The sequence below is a fragment of the Trematomus bernacchii genome, unplaced genomic scaffold (genome assembly GCF_902827165.1).
Source record: "Trematomus bernacchii unplaced genomic scaffold, fTreBer1.1, whole genome shotgun sequence".
In the NCBI taxonomy this organism is placed as follows: Eukaryota; Metazoa; Chordata; class Actinopteri; order Perciformes; family Nototheniidae; genus Trematomus; species Trematomus bernacchii.
In genome coordinates, this window is record NW_022987705.1 from 8,333,318 (window position 1) to 8,346,706 (window position 13,389).

Consider the following 13,389-nt stretch of genomic DNA (forward strand, 5'->3'; position numbering starts at 1 on the left):
TGGAACTACAGGTTGGGGGTATTGTTTCCGCCCGGACACATATGTTGACGGTACCTCCGGGGTACCTACTGTGTGTCCTCCTCTTTCACTTTCTCTTCTCCTCTTTCCTGCAACCCGACAGCACGTCGATTTCTGCTCTCCAATAAAGAGAGATTTGCAACTCTGATACACCGCCTCCGTCTCCCTTCTCTCGGCACTACAATATCATTGATTATTGATGTATCTCATTACGTATTAATGAACATCTGTGGTCATTTTATGTTTTATTTATTGTCCAATGCAATTTAATCACAGTTGGTCCTCGACAGTGGTCGCAACTTATCATAAAGATCCATGTCATAGATACTCGAACAGAGTTAGCCAAATGTTGTACTAATAAAAAGGCGGCAAAATGAGTTAACCTCAACTAAACCCCACACTGTGATTACATTTCCCCTGTGGGCGTTTACTGAGAGCACACAGATCGATGAGGTAAAGTAATTTTAGCCTCGAGTGTTAAAAAGAAAAAAAGCAAGGGTTTATCTTTGCAGCGGAATTGCCCTTTAACACCTCGACCAATAGGAATCGCCCAAGCAGATGTGATTTAGTATTCAGAACGTGCATCGACCAATCAGAGCTCAGTTTGCTCTGCCTCATCGGTTGCTAGATACAGCTCGACTTCTCACGGTACAAAGTTACATCGGGAACCAGCAGCGAAACGTTGTGTAATTATGTGTCTTTTGAAACACTAAAAAACCTTTAGACCTTCGCCGCTATGTTCTTCACATGAGAGAAAACCCCGGTGTGGACAGAGGAGCTGCTGGTTTTCAGCTTTTTGGATCAAGGTTCATGTTTTTTTTTTCTTCAGATTTCGGCAGTTTCACAGACGCTGGTGAGTGAACACACCATTTTTAACGGATCTGATATATTTACGACGTGTGTTCGCTACCTACGGACAGCTAAATGAGTATATTTACCCGGTTTGTGAGGTTAATAGCACACTGTCGGGGCTTTTCTTGCTGAGCTGTAGGTGGCCGCTGGTCGGTCACGGTTTGTTTGACTGATAGGTCATTCACCTGGTGGCCGCCTGCAGCCTCGGGTGCATTTTTGCAGGCAATATGCATCATCAACGCAGGCCAGATGTTGGTGGCTGCAGGGCCTCCAATCTGCAGCCGAGGTGTAATCCTATTGAACCACTGACTGCTGGGAAAGCTCTGACCTCTTTATGGTATCTCCTCAAATATGCACATGGCTGGTTCGACACATATTTTATGCAAGCGGCAAAAAAGGCTGCAATGTGAACCTTTAGGATACTCATTTCACACTGTTTTACCACTGAGGGGAGGGTGTTATCAAGGCGTTGAGATGAAAAGAATGGCTCATACTAATAACAAAAATATATATAATCATAACTAGAATACCTTTATTCGTCCTAAAGAAGGGACATTTATATATGTAATTTCCCTTTCCTGTGAGTAAAAATAATAATTTAGATGTAGTGACATCCTGCTGGTCAATGATGCCACCAACAAGCATCTTAATCACAAAAAGCAAAAGTATTGATCTAATTTCAAATGTGTTGTTCCTATGGAGAATCCTCCTGCAGCATATATTAAAGAAAATATGAATAGCTCATACAAAAATAAATGTAATGTGTAAAATTACTTGGGGAGCATGCAAGGGACCAGCTCAATGTATGCACAGTAACATATCAACACATTAACTCCAGTACAGGTTAACTGTAGGATTGTTCTCCCTGTCAGACTTTCCCTTTGGCAGGAAGTCTGTGAAGAGGAGGCGACTCTGGCTTTGGGTTTCCTGACAACCTTCTTCACAAAGATATCAATTTGCTGCTTTCTCTCTCGCCAGCCGCTGACTGTGGTCACAGGTCACTGTTTTCTGCTTATTATAGACTGTTTGTTGACTTGTCCCTGATGAGCGGACGCAGTGGCCTTTCCAAGGTCAATACACCGATTTATCAGAGTAGGTATCCACTCCTAGTCTTTGCAAATAACTCTTCGTGAAAAAAAACGTCACGTCAAGTCATCAGATAGTATTGGTTTTGCTCAACCAGCCTCCAGATATTTGTCTCTGACATTTCTGCTTCTGCTCTTATACATTGGAGGTAAATGGAATTAGAGAATCTAATAAACTCAACCAAGACATTTCTGTGTCTCACTGTTGATCAGTCTTCATTGGAACTGTTTTCCTTTGATAAACCCCCTTATGAAACATTTAAACATTAACAACAATTGTAGTAAACAGAACGTGTTTAGTGTTTTAGACTAAAAACACTAGCAATTTGAATTGTGAAAGTCATTGAATGCTATTTTATAGACCAAGCAAGTCATCAGGGAAATATTTTACCTTATAATCAAAAATTAAAACAATTGTTACATTTGAGAAATATACTGTTTTGTGATTTAAGTGAACTGGCCCTTTAAATCTTTGGAGGAAAAAAGCAGCCTTCTTCTCTTAAACCACTGGCCCAGCACCGTATATATATATATATATATATTATAGGGCTCTGCACTGGCCTAATTCTCTGCAAACTACAAGTGGCTTAATCTCTGCATGGAAATGCATTAGAATTGCATGCTAAGCTTGGGGATACCACTGGACTAATCATGGCTTAGGCAGCACCTAAGCATCCCAGGCAGGATGGGATCTCCTCAGTTACAGCTGCTTCTTTCTTTTTCTTGCTTTGATCATCAGACATTTAACAGGAAAGCTTCTCTAGCCTAGGGAGAGGAGGATTCCCCACGTGGCATCCAGATGTTTTCAACTCGCTGCACATTCAGTCAGAACAAGACCCAAATCAAAACACTTCTGAGAAAGGGAGACATATTTAATATTTCTTAGAGCTTCTATAAGAAGTAAAACAACAGTTTGAGTTTCAGAGCTGTAATGTTGCTCTAAAGTGATTCAAAAACTATAATGAAATCACCATCATAAGTGATATTATCAGTTATTGAATAATCATTTGCATTCTCTTATTGTTGCAATTGTGTGTGTTGTATTTTCTTATGTGCTAATAAGGGGAATTACCGGTAGATGTTGGGGAAACTGCTTGTGGGCGCATTGCAGAAGCAGAACAGGGAAGTTGCAGGACAGCTTGCACATGCAATAATAATCTAATTTAATTTAGCTTTGTGTTTTAGTGTGACAGGAACTGTCAGGGAGAATAAAAACATGAAGAAGCTGTAATTAGTGGATTCAGATACACTGTCTGAGAGTGTGTTTGTGCTGCATGCCGCAATGAACTTTGATACGGCTTAACCGTCAATGGCTCCCAGAGGAAAGATGCAAAATAGCTGCTTTGAGAGCAAGAGTTGGATGCGTTTCAGCCACTCTGAAAGGGAGTACTGGCAAAGAAGACAGCAGCCACCATCACACCCTGCTTGTTGATAACAACTCAGTCGTGCAGAGCGGTGAATAATATAAGGAGTTACTCATTTGTTTCTCAGCAAGTTGAGAAACCATGCATGTAAACAAATCTCATCTAATACTGCACAGGGTAGCAACTTATTCTATTAAGAGATTAGTTGTTTCTGTTTATAAAATGTCAGAAAATGATGCAAGATGATGACCAGTGCCTCCCAAATCCCAAAATGATGTATTGTCTTGTCCAAACCCCAGTGTGTGTGTCATAGAGGAGTAAAGAAACCAAGGATAGTCACATTTTGGAAACTGGAATTGATTCATCTTTTCAGCTTTAGCTGTAGAACGATTGTTGTAAACTTTTTTTATTCTGATTCTGCAACTCTTGTTTTTTCTGTTTTAGGTAGGAGCGATGGATAAGAGACGTGGTTGGCTGTGGAGCGCGGCAGGCCTGGATCCTGCTCACCAACACCAGGGCTGAGGAGCTGCAGAGGGGAGGAGACTCCCCCCTCTGCCTCATCTCAGCTGTCTTTCACACACTCATCTTCATTATCCAGTCTGACAGTGTGTAAACTAAGTCTTGACTTGACATTTGCTGAGTTTTGAGAGGCAGCTACGTCCACTTCTGCCTCCTCAGGGGCCCCTGGACATCGTTGTATGCCCCCCTGAATCTGAGCCATGAGGAACAGATCGAGCCTGCTGCTGGGCTGCGTGCTCCTCTGCTCCGCCTCCCTGCTCTACCTGGGGATGAGCGGGATAGAGTGCCCCCCCAAAAGCCATCGTTACCGGTGGATGGAGCTGAACCTGGGCTCAGCCAATCACAGCTCATCCCTGACCGAACATTTCCCAGAAGACACGCCCCTCATCTTCATCGGAGGCTTTCCCAGGAGCGGCACTACTCTGATGCGTGTCATGCTGGACGCCCACAATGCAGTGCGGTGCGGGGAAGAGACTAGAGTGATTCCCCGCCTCCTCGCCATGCGGGCCACCTGGAGCCGCTCGGTGAAGGAGAGGATCCGATTGGACGAGGCCGGCGTCACCGACCAGGTGTTAGATTCAGCCGTCAGAGCTTTCCTGTTAGAGGTGAGCCGGTCGCTGCACCTCACAGCATCTGTTGTCTGCAAACAAGTTGGGGTGTAGAAAGCATGCTTCATCTTTAGGGTGATGTCTTTGAACACAAAAATAATTCACTCTTATTTTTTTGTATTTCTCGGAAAAGAGTCTTTGAACACTGGGAAAAGCGTTATATAATATTATGTATTATTATTTATTTTCTTGTGAATCATTTGGACTATAACATTTCTTTAGGTGAAAAAATGCTTTTTATCATTTCCTTGTGTTGTGATGTCTTAAAATGCTTTCTTTTTGTTTGTTTGACGGTTCGAACCCTCCAAAAACATTCATTGCATACATTTTTGCTTGAATAACAATTATTTATTGACTTGACTGGATTGTTAGTTTTTCTGCCCATTTTGTGCGCTTTTTGTTGTCATACATTTGTTGTTGTTGTGTTTTTCTAGATTATATTAGGTCAGTTTTCTTTCTCCTTTTTTGTTACTGTTTGTTTTTCTCTTGAAGGAGAGGGGTGGTTTCCTGTTACATTCACATTTGTCATTATCTGGGTTGCAGGTACCCTTATGTGTGTACAAATAAAATAATTATAACTTCAACAACAATAATCCTTTTTCATGTGTTTCAGGTGATAGTTGGCCACGGGGAGCCTGCACCTCGCCTCTGCAACAAGGACCCGTTCGCCTTGAAATCTCTCTCGTATCTGTCACGCATCTTCCCCAAAGCCAAGTTTGTGCTCATGCTACGAGACGGGCGGGCTACCGTCCACTCCATGATATCACGCAAGGTATGCTGGGTGTTAGAAAAATATCACTCGTCACCGGCTTGAGCTTCAATATCAGGATACATGTATTTATTATCCTTGCAAGAATGGAAGTAGTCATCACATACAGAACATATGGGACAACTAGTTCCTGAACAGTGTCCTTCACATGCTTATATACAAGAGAGGGTGTTACAGTCACAAGATGGAGGAATACCGGTTGAAAGCAGTATACAATGTTTAGTTTAGATTAGCTAAGACCCACGTCAGAAATGATCATGCTTGTCATATATCTATCTCTATAGAGGCTGAATCATCATGTTAATCACATAGCTATCATATGCCTAAAACAGTCCTGACGCTCTTCCAGGTAATCATACATCCTGTCATGTACGCAGTTACAGTTGGGCCTTTGTTATCACAGCTACTCTGATATTGAAAGAGTACATTCGGTATTTTCCCAACACCGGGTATCTTTCTTTTATTAGGCTGGCTGGCTGGCAGACAAACTTCCTCATGTTTCCACACAGCCACTTGACAAATATGTACTGCTTGCACATTGCGACATTTTCCATCCTGTGGTTGTTATTCGTTGTGATAAGTCTAATTTGTTTATCACATCTCTACCTCCACACAGGTGACTATCTCAGGCTTTGACCTGACCAGCTACAGGGACTGTCTGACCAAGTGGAGCAGCGCCGTGGAGACCATGTTCAGCCAGTGCCAGGCGGCCGGGGAGTCCAGATGTCTGCCCGTCCGCTACGAGCAGCTCGTCCTCCACTCAGAGGAGGAAATGAGGAAGTTGCTTCACTTCCTGGAGCTGCAGTGGGACCCGTCAGTGCTGCACCATGAAGAGCTGATAGGGAAGGCTGGGGGCGTGTCTCTATCCAAGTGAGTATGTGAAATGTGTGTACAGTTAGTCAGCTCAAGTGGTATCTGACCATGCAGATGCTTTTAGTTTCAAGTGCTCATATTTAGTGGAAAGGCATGCTATTACTCAAATGTAAAAGCTGATTGGATGTCAACGGTAGAAAAAAAAGCACAGATCTTCACCCATCTGTTTTTTTCATTCGGCATTATTATTCCACCTGCATATTCCCACCCTGTTGCTTTGAGATATATTTCAGTCAAAGGGTGTCAGTCTTTTCTTACAGGCTGCTGTCATTTTCACATCTCACACCTCTCTTTCCATCTTCAGCCTCTGTCCCTGTCGACTGTATAGAAAGAAACTCATTGGTTCCTGATCGTTGATGATTTTAAAAGCTAACCACAGCATCATTTAGCTGCTAGAAATATCTTCATGGGACTTTATATCATGTATAACTGGATAGCTGTCATTTAAAGAATACAAATAACATCACTTCAAAGGGGTCAGAGCCAGAAATGTAAAATACTTAAAAATTCCCCCATTGCAGTTTTGCCCTCCTTAGAAATGTTAAATAAACCTTCTGAAAACAAAATAAATTGAAAGTAATGTTTTGAGAAAAACATTTTAAATATGCATGTTTTTATAAATGCTGTTTAAAAACCTTCCCCACTGTTTCACATATATAATTGTGGAACAGCAATTAAACAGATTATCAGCCATAAAAACATAACGTAGAATATGTGTGTCATCGAAGAATATACTCCAATTTATTTCAATCAACCAATTTCCACAAATATTACAGAGATCAGACCTCAATGAACTGCACCTACAGAGCCCATCATTTCTTGTTATTTAAGTATATTAAGATGTTTTTTCTTGACAGAATTCAGATGCAGCACACATTGAGAGGCAGCTTTTGAACACTAACAACTCGTATAGTCCTCTGAGCCAGTGGGAAGTCTGCTTAGAGCCAGAGATTTCATCTGAAGTAGCCAAACCTCTCAGGGCCAAGTGAAGCTTCCAGACTCCCCTCTGTAGATGTTTAATCTGTGTTGCTCCACTAATTTGTCGTGATTCAAGTTGAGCATCTCGTTGCAGGGCAGAAGCTCAGGGGATTTGGTGGAAAATCTGTCCGCTTCAAATCTGCTAAAAACCCAAACCTGGCGTGTATTTTAAGGAATTAGGCCACATTCTGAGGGAATTAGCACCCTTATTTTGACGAGTTATGCAACTGTTGGCGCAATATTAGTCATAAGAATGTTTTATAACATCCTCAGAAATGTGACATGTTGTGGTTCTGAATCATGTATTTACATGCTAATGAACACATCTATTTATTTAGGGTGGTGGGAAGATATGCATGGAAAAGATTAAATGGCAATTAAATAAAGCATAAAACACATTTTTATATTGTTATATAATCTTTATATGAAGGCATTTACAGTGTCATAAATGTTTTATGTAATTTTTTGTCTTAACTGTTGTATTGACTTTCACTATGTGCAATTGCATACATAAATAAAAAATATAGCACTATTTAGTGGTTTATGACAAGGACCATTAAAGTGGCAGCATTCCAGTCGAACACACACTAACAGAATGACCTTGTGTTTGTGTGCAGGGTGGAGCGCTCCACAGACCAGGTGATAAAGCCGGTGAACACAGACGCCCTCTCCAAGTGGGTCGGGCACATTCCCTCCGACGTGATCAGCGACATGGCTGAGATCGCCCCCATGCTGGCTCGCCTCGGTTACAATCCCCACGACAACCCACCCGACTACACCAAGCCAGAGCCCATGGTGTCTCCGCTCAACAACTCACAGGTGAGCTAAAACAAACTGTTTAAACAACAGTATCACGGCTCAATTAAAAAATTCATTATATACATTTAATTTTTTTACTGAAAAACGACTGACTTTTTAATTATTTAATATGTTGTTTAATCTGACTTGCGATAAAAGCCCATTTAAATGTAAATGTGATTTGCTATTTCGAAATTAAATGATTCGATATTATCGTTGATTGATCAAATGGTTCGGCACCATTTGACAGGAATTGTATTTAATATTTGTTTGGATTTTTTTTTTTTTAGAAGTAGTTGAACCATAAATATATCTTAATGTGGATAACACTGAAAAGATTGCGAAAGAGAAACACTGAGAATTTTAAGACTTAAGAAATGGACTTTACCATTTTCACCCATCGATATCACAGCAACACAACACTGATATGCATCATACACGACCCCGCTGTACGCACTGGAGTTCGACCCCTTATTGCAGCTTTATCACAAAAACACAATTTCCCAATCTGCTGTCGTGGCCTCCAGTCATGCAAACCTTATTTTTTTAACAGCTGTCAAAATGAATCAAAGCTCCAATCGTACTCTCCAAATGTACTCTACTACTCCTCTTCTCCTACTTTTCACCCTTGAAAATATTTCCATTCATAAGTGAACATTGTGTCTTTCTTTTCTTAGAATTTGAAAGCAACAGAGAATCCACATCCCAGTTAAGCTTTTGAGGAACATCCCTGCAATCCAGACTCCCTGTTCCACTCTATGGATGCACCTTACAGACAGACTTCTCATTCAGCAGTAATTACACCTCAAAGGACAGATGTTAAAAGTGTTCCATGTGTATTTTTGAATTGTTTTTAAGACTTATGTCTGGTGTATATGTCTGAACGCAGATAGGAGTGTTACAAACACGACCTCACACAGTGGTTTGTGTTTTATATCCCATGTGGATTAGCTTCTGGAAGAAGTTTCTCACTTTCCAACATGTCCGAATCAACAGTATTACACTGCAATGACGCGTCCTCTCACCTTGTAACTGAAAGTATTGTGTGAATGTGTCTTTAGACAAATCTTTCACTTACTGAGAGCTCAGTCAGTGTTCATGAAGCATAATGACTGTATATTTTTGAAGACGTATGTTTATTTTCTTAATAAATTATTTTGGTGTTGACAATTCATTCAGGACCTTAATGTTGTTCTATCTGAATTGAGGGTTTTTTGATTGTTGTAAATTGTTCAATTTGAATTAAAATTGAATTAAAAAAAATTTTCTTCATGTATTTTGTTAACTACTTGTTAAGGTACCAACTAAGGACACATTTCTTGAAAAATAAAATAAAAAGATTCTATTTGTAGTTAAGCACAATGTTACGCCCGCTTTTGAGGTGCTTGAGAATAAACCTATTAACAGTATTATTACACACATAATCTATAATACTGGATGAGCATGCTGACAGTAAACCGAGCCACAGCGCCCACTGGTGGTGCGAACACAGCCCCAAAAATACCCTTTTTGCCAAGTTTTCTTTTATAGAGACACAATATTCTTGACCAAATTTGACTGTCTTTATGGTTTAGTAGGAATATGAATATTATTAACACTAATAACATTCAAGTTAAATGGCACACTTTTCAAATAAAACCCTGAGATAGAGTGTTAAATAAAAATATAAAATCAGATAATAGTTTAAACTAAACTTGTATAACCATGTGATTAGACCACAATGAGCTACAACTGATGCAAGGTTTAACAATGGACTGAGGTAATAAAGTGCAGCTATACTCAGACTATAAAGGCAAACATACATCAGACTGCTGCTGTGAAAAACAGTTAGACATAACAAATTACGCAGTGTGGTCCACTATTCAACAACAACTTTTCAAACATATCTACATTTCTAACATTTCTATAATAAGATAACCAAAATAATTCCTAATTCCAATTTGATTCTTAAAAATGAAAAAAGGCAAATGAATTCAAAACAAACTGATCATAGGGTTAAAGTGAAATTTGACCTCTATGAGGCACATTGGACCCCAGGCCTCTGTTCCTGCTCATCTGTGGATGTGAACATGGCAGCCACCGTGTTTTGTTGGTCTGTTGGCGAGCGGGGCAGGATGCGGTGAACTGGGGGGGGCGGGGCTTCTGATCTGCACCTGATCATGTACAGTAAACACCTGGAGAACTGAGAGAAACACAGAGGAGGTGCAGGCAGCATGAAACTGATGCACCTTTAGCTGAATAAAAAACAATCTTATTTAGAAGAAGGGCAGAGGAGGGAGAAGTACTCAGATATTGTACTTAAGTAAAAGTAGAAGTACAAGAGTGTAGGAATACTCTGTTACAAGTAAAAGTGCAAAAGTATAAGCATCAAAATATACTTAAAGTACAAAAAGCAAAAGAAATCATTATCTAAATTGGCCCATTTTAAAATAATATATTTTGTATTTGTTTATTATAATTATTGATGAAGTAATGTGTATATCAAAGCTGGTAAAGGTGCAGCTAGTCTTATTTACTTTGTATGCTGCAGGGTAGCTTGTGAATGTTAATCCAAGTGTAACTAAAACCTTATTTAAGTGTTGATTATATTTCTACATCAGGAATTGAAAGCTGCAAAGTAACTAAAGATATTAAATTATGTAGGGGAGTAAAAAGTACGCGATTTACCTCTGAATTGTAGCGGGATAGCAGTACAAAGTAGAACACAATTGAAATACTCAAGTAAAGTACAAGTCTCTCATAATTGTGCTTGTGTGATGACAGTGTTAGGGATGTTAACAGGAAGGTGTTGTTACCTGGTTGTTGAGCAGCACATATATAACCGGGTTGATGACGGTGCTGGTCTTTGCCAGCAGGGATGGTATTAAAGTGGCGGCAGGCGACACCCCTCCCGGCCGCCCAAATGAGGCGAGCATTGCCACAACGCCATATGGCATCCAGCACAATATGTAGCCTGTCACCATGGAAACCACCATTAAAAGGACACGGCCTTCCCTCCGCTCAGCTGAGGGCCGGTTGATCCTGCTGACCTGGAGACACAGTGATTATGAGATGTTGGGCCCTAACACACTCTCTACAGGAGTTCACTTTATAGTTGTTAAACCTGTTTTTTAACCTGTTTTTTTCTGAGGTTGTTTGGGCCCTTTTTGTAATTGTGTGTGTCTTATTAGTTGTAATGTTTCTCTTTGTTGCTTCTTTTTTAATAGCTTGTAGTATGTATTTTTGTAGTTGCTTTGGGTGTATGTAGTTATTTTGAGTTTCTTTGTAGTAACCTTTTGTTGCTTTGTTGTTATTTTCAGCAACCTAGTAGTTTATTTGTCTCTTTTTGTTGTAATTATTAGTCCCCTTGTAGACATTTTGATTCTCTTTCTAATCACGTGAGTCTCTTAAGATCTGTTTGTTCTTTGTCTCTCTGAAGTTGTGTTGAATCACTTGGAAGTTGCTTTGTTTCTCTCCTTGTAGCCGGTTCACTACACTATTCCATGTCTGGACGCACACACTCACACATAGCTTCCACAAACACTGGAGAACACATATAATACACAGAGGGGTCAAAGGTCATTTTGCACGCTCACCTGTCTCTCCACCGATCGCACAGCCAGCAGGATCTTCCCGTAGCAGAAGATCATGAGCAGCAGCGGCAGCAGCAGGCAGAAGATGAACAAACAGCTGATGTAGGAACGCGCTGTGGGTGAGCGCTGGTGCCACTGGACGGAGCAGGTGGTGCCAGGACCCTCCAGCCCGTAGCTGCTCCATGACATACAATTGTACAGACATTTTCAGAAAAGCAACACTTTATTTTGTTATTTACTTTTAAACGAGTCACTTGTTAATGATGTATTTTACTAACTAATTAAAGTAACACATACTATCCTCCTAGTTTAAGCATGCATTTGATTGAATAAGTATACATGAATTATCTGATTAGTGAAATAGTTTCATGGTGATTTTAAAGAGTGATTCAGACCTGCTCCAGCCCAGCAGTGGTGGCAGAGTCCAGACCAGTGAGTAAAACCAGGAGGCAGCGACAGCGAGTCTGGCCCTGCGGTACTGGGAGGAGTCTGAGGGGGAGCTGTGGAGCAGCACACAGTACCGCTCAAAGGACATCAGAGAGAGAGACACCAGAGATACTATACCTGACAGAGAGAAGAACAGCAAAGAACTGCATCAAACGAGACTATCATGAAATGATTCCTATTCAACTCTGACCTAAATTCACAGAATGTGTACTTTTACTCCATTGCATGTACAGCTGCAGATACAAGGGTTTACATTTAACATCTAAAATAGGATGCATTCTATTGTTAAATTAGATTAACTAAAATTGGTACAACTGCACAACATGTATCTAAAAATAAACACTTTAAAAGTAGATCTTATTTTTGAAATATGAAATACTTGTACTTTTAGATTTATTACTGATGCTAACACTTTTATTTATGGTGGAGTTAATACGATCACTCACCAAAAAATGCATTTGAGAAACCATACCAGCGGCACCCAGAGGACCCGGTCAGCCACCGGCCGCGCACGCTGGCCGCGAAGCTGAGGGGGGTCCCAAAGATGCAGACGAGCATGTCGCTGGCGCTGATGTTGATCAGCAGCAGGTTCACAGGAGTCACCAACCCGGGGAAACGTGAGAACACCATCAGCACGAGGAAGTTACCAAGGAAGCCCAGGACCAGAATGACCCCCAGGAACACGGCTGCCACGGTGTGAACTGTCCGGGGTAGCGCACCGAGTTCCGATACTGAGCTGTGTCCGGTGCTGATGTTGTAGCTTTGCTGCAGGACGATCACCATGACTTCCTGGTAAGAATGCCTAAACCGAAAAACAGAATGAACAAGTCATAAAACAAATACATTACTGCTGATTTAGATTTGGGCCCTATTATGATTTCTGGGGTTTCCCTCACCCCATGCCTGAAACGCCTCGATTGGACTACTTTGTTTTCCTCCGCTACATAGTGACATCACTATGAAACACCTGCGCTTCTATTGGCTAGCGCCCCAACACATTGGCTAAGGGGCGGGACATCTCTAAGCGGTTGAGCAATCACAACAGAGCGGCCAGCTAACCAATCAGAGCAGAGGTGCTGCAGCACAGGCAATATGAGAAAAATAAAGATATTTTTTTTACATTAAAGCATGTAAACATGTCACAGTAGAGGCACTAAATACAAATATGAACCTGGAAATCTGCATAATAGGGCCCCTTTAAGGCAGAAAACACTTATTAAGCACTGTGTACTCTTGAGACACGGATGAAGGGATGCAATATTTAGCTTTGTTTGTCTCACACACATATAAATACCTGTGGGATGATCCTAGTGTTTAAACACCCCATTGTGTTCACATAGAATACATTTGGTTTGTCTATTCATATTGTTATAAAATAATAACGGAAATACAGACCCTCAATAAAAAGGAAACACTCAATTATCGTTATCATAGTTTATAGACAATAGAAATATAGTTATATGTTTATTGTTTCCCCCCTTTTTCTATAGCCTATTGACATTTAAA

General features: G+C 40.7%; 2 protein-coding genes across 2 annotated transcripts; one reads left to right on the forward strand and one right to left on the reverse strand.

The window, feature by feature from the left end:
* The first annotated feature begins 622 nt into the window (after nucleotides 1-622).
* LOC117490215 (protein-tyrosine sulfotransferase 1-like) lies at nucleotides 623-9,127 on the forward strand. The gene is made up of 6 exons (XM_034139836.1): nucleotides 623-871; nucleotides 3,764-4,443; nucleotides 5,060-5,218; nucleotides 5,832-6,085; nucleotides 7,684-7,885; nucleotides 8,542-9,127. The coding sequence occupies exons 2-6, from the start codon at nucleotides 4,039-4,041 to the stop codon at nucleotides 8,575-8,577; spliced, it is 1,056 nt and encodes a 351-aa protein (XP_033995727.1). The 5' UTR covers nucleotides 623-871; nucleotides 3,764-4,038; the 3' UTR covers nucleotides 8,578-9,127.
* Nucleotides 9,128-9,878: 751 nt separating this feature from the next.
* LOC117490594 (pinopsin-like) lies at nucleotides 9,879-12,666 on the reverse strand. The gene is made up of 5 exons (XM_034140354.1): nucleotides 12,330-12,666; nucleotides 11,832-12,000; nucleotides 11,440-11,611; nucleotides 10,660-10,893; nucleotides 9,879-10,046 (listed from the first exon to the last, which is right to left on the reverse strand). Exons 1-5 carry the CDS (start codon nucleotides 12,664-12,666, stop codon nucleotides 9,879-9,881), a joined length of 1,080 nt encoding a protein of 359 aa, XP_033996245.1.
* Between the last annotated feature and the right edge of the window lie 723 nt (nucleotides 12,667-13,389).

Bases quoted from the DNA above. Each gene is read 5' to 3' on its own strand.
- LOC117490594 (XM_034140354.1), bottom strand. From the start codon at position 12,666: ATGGTGATCGTCCTGCAGCAAAGCTACAACATCAGCACCGGACACAGC. The intron at 11,612-11,831 runs GTCTGAATCACT...GTCATGGAGCAG, and splicing joins CCACTGCTGGGCTGGAGCAG to CTACGGGCTGGAGGGTCCTG. The intron at 10,894-11,439 runs GTGAGCGTGCAA...CTGTGTCTCCAG, and splicing joins TGCGATCGGTGGAGAGACAG to GTCAGCAGGATCAACCGGCC.
- LOC117490215 (XM_034139836.1), top strand. From the start codon at position 4,039: ATGAGGAACAGATCGAGCCTGCTGCTGGGCTGCGTGCTCCTCTGCTCC. The intron at 4,444-5,059 runs GTGAGCCGGTCG...CATGTGTTTCAG, and splicing joins TCAGAGCTTTCCTGTTAGAG to GTGATAGTTGGCCACGGGGA. The intron at 5,219-5,831 runs GTATGCTGGGTG...ACCTCCACACAG, and splicing joins ACTCCATGATATCACGCAAG to GTGACTATCTCAGGCTTTGA.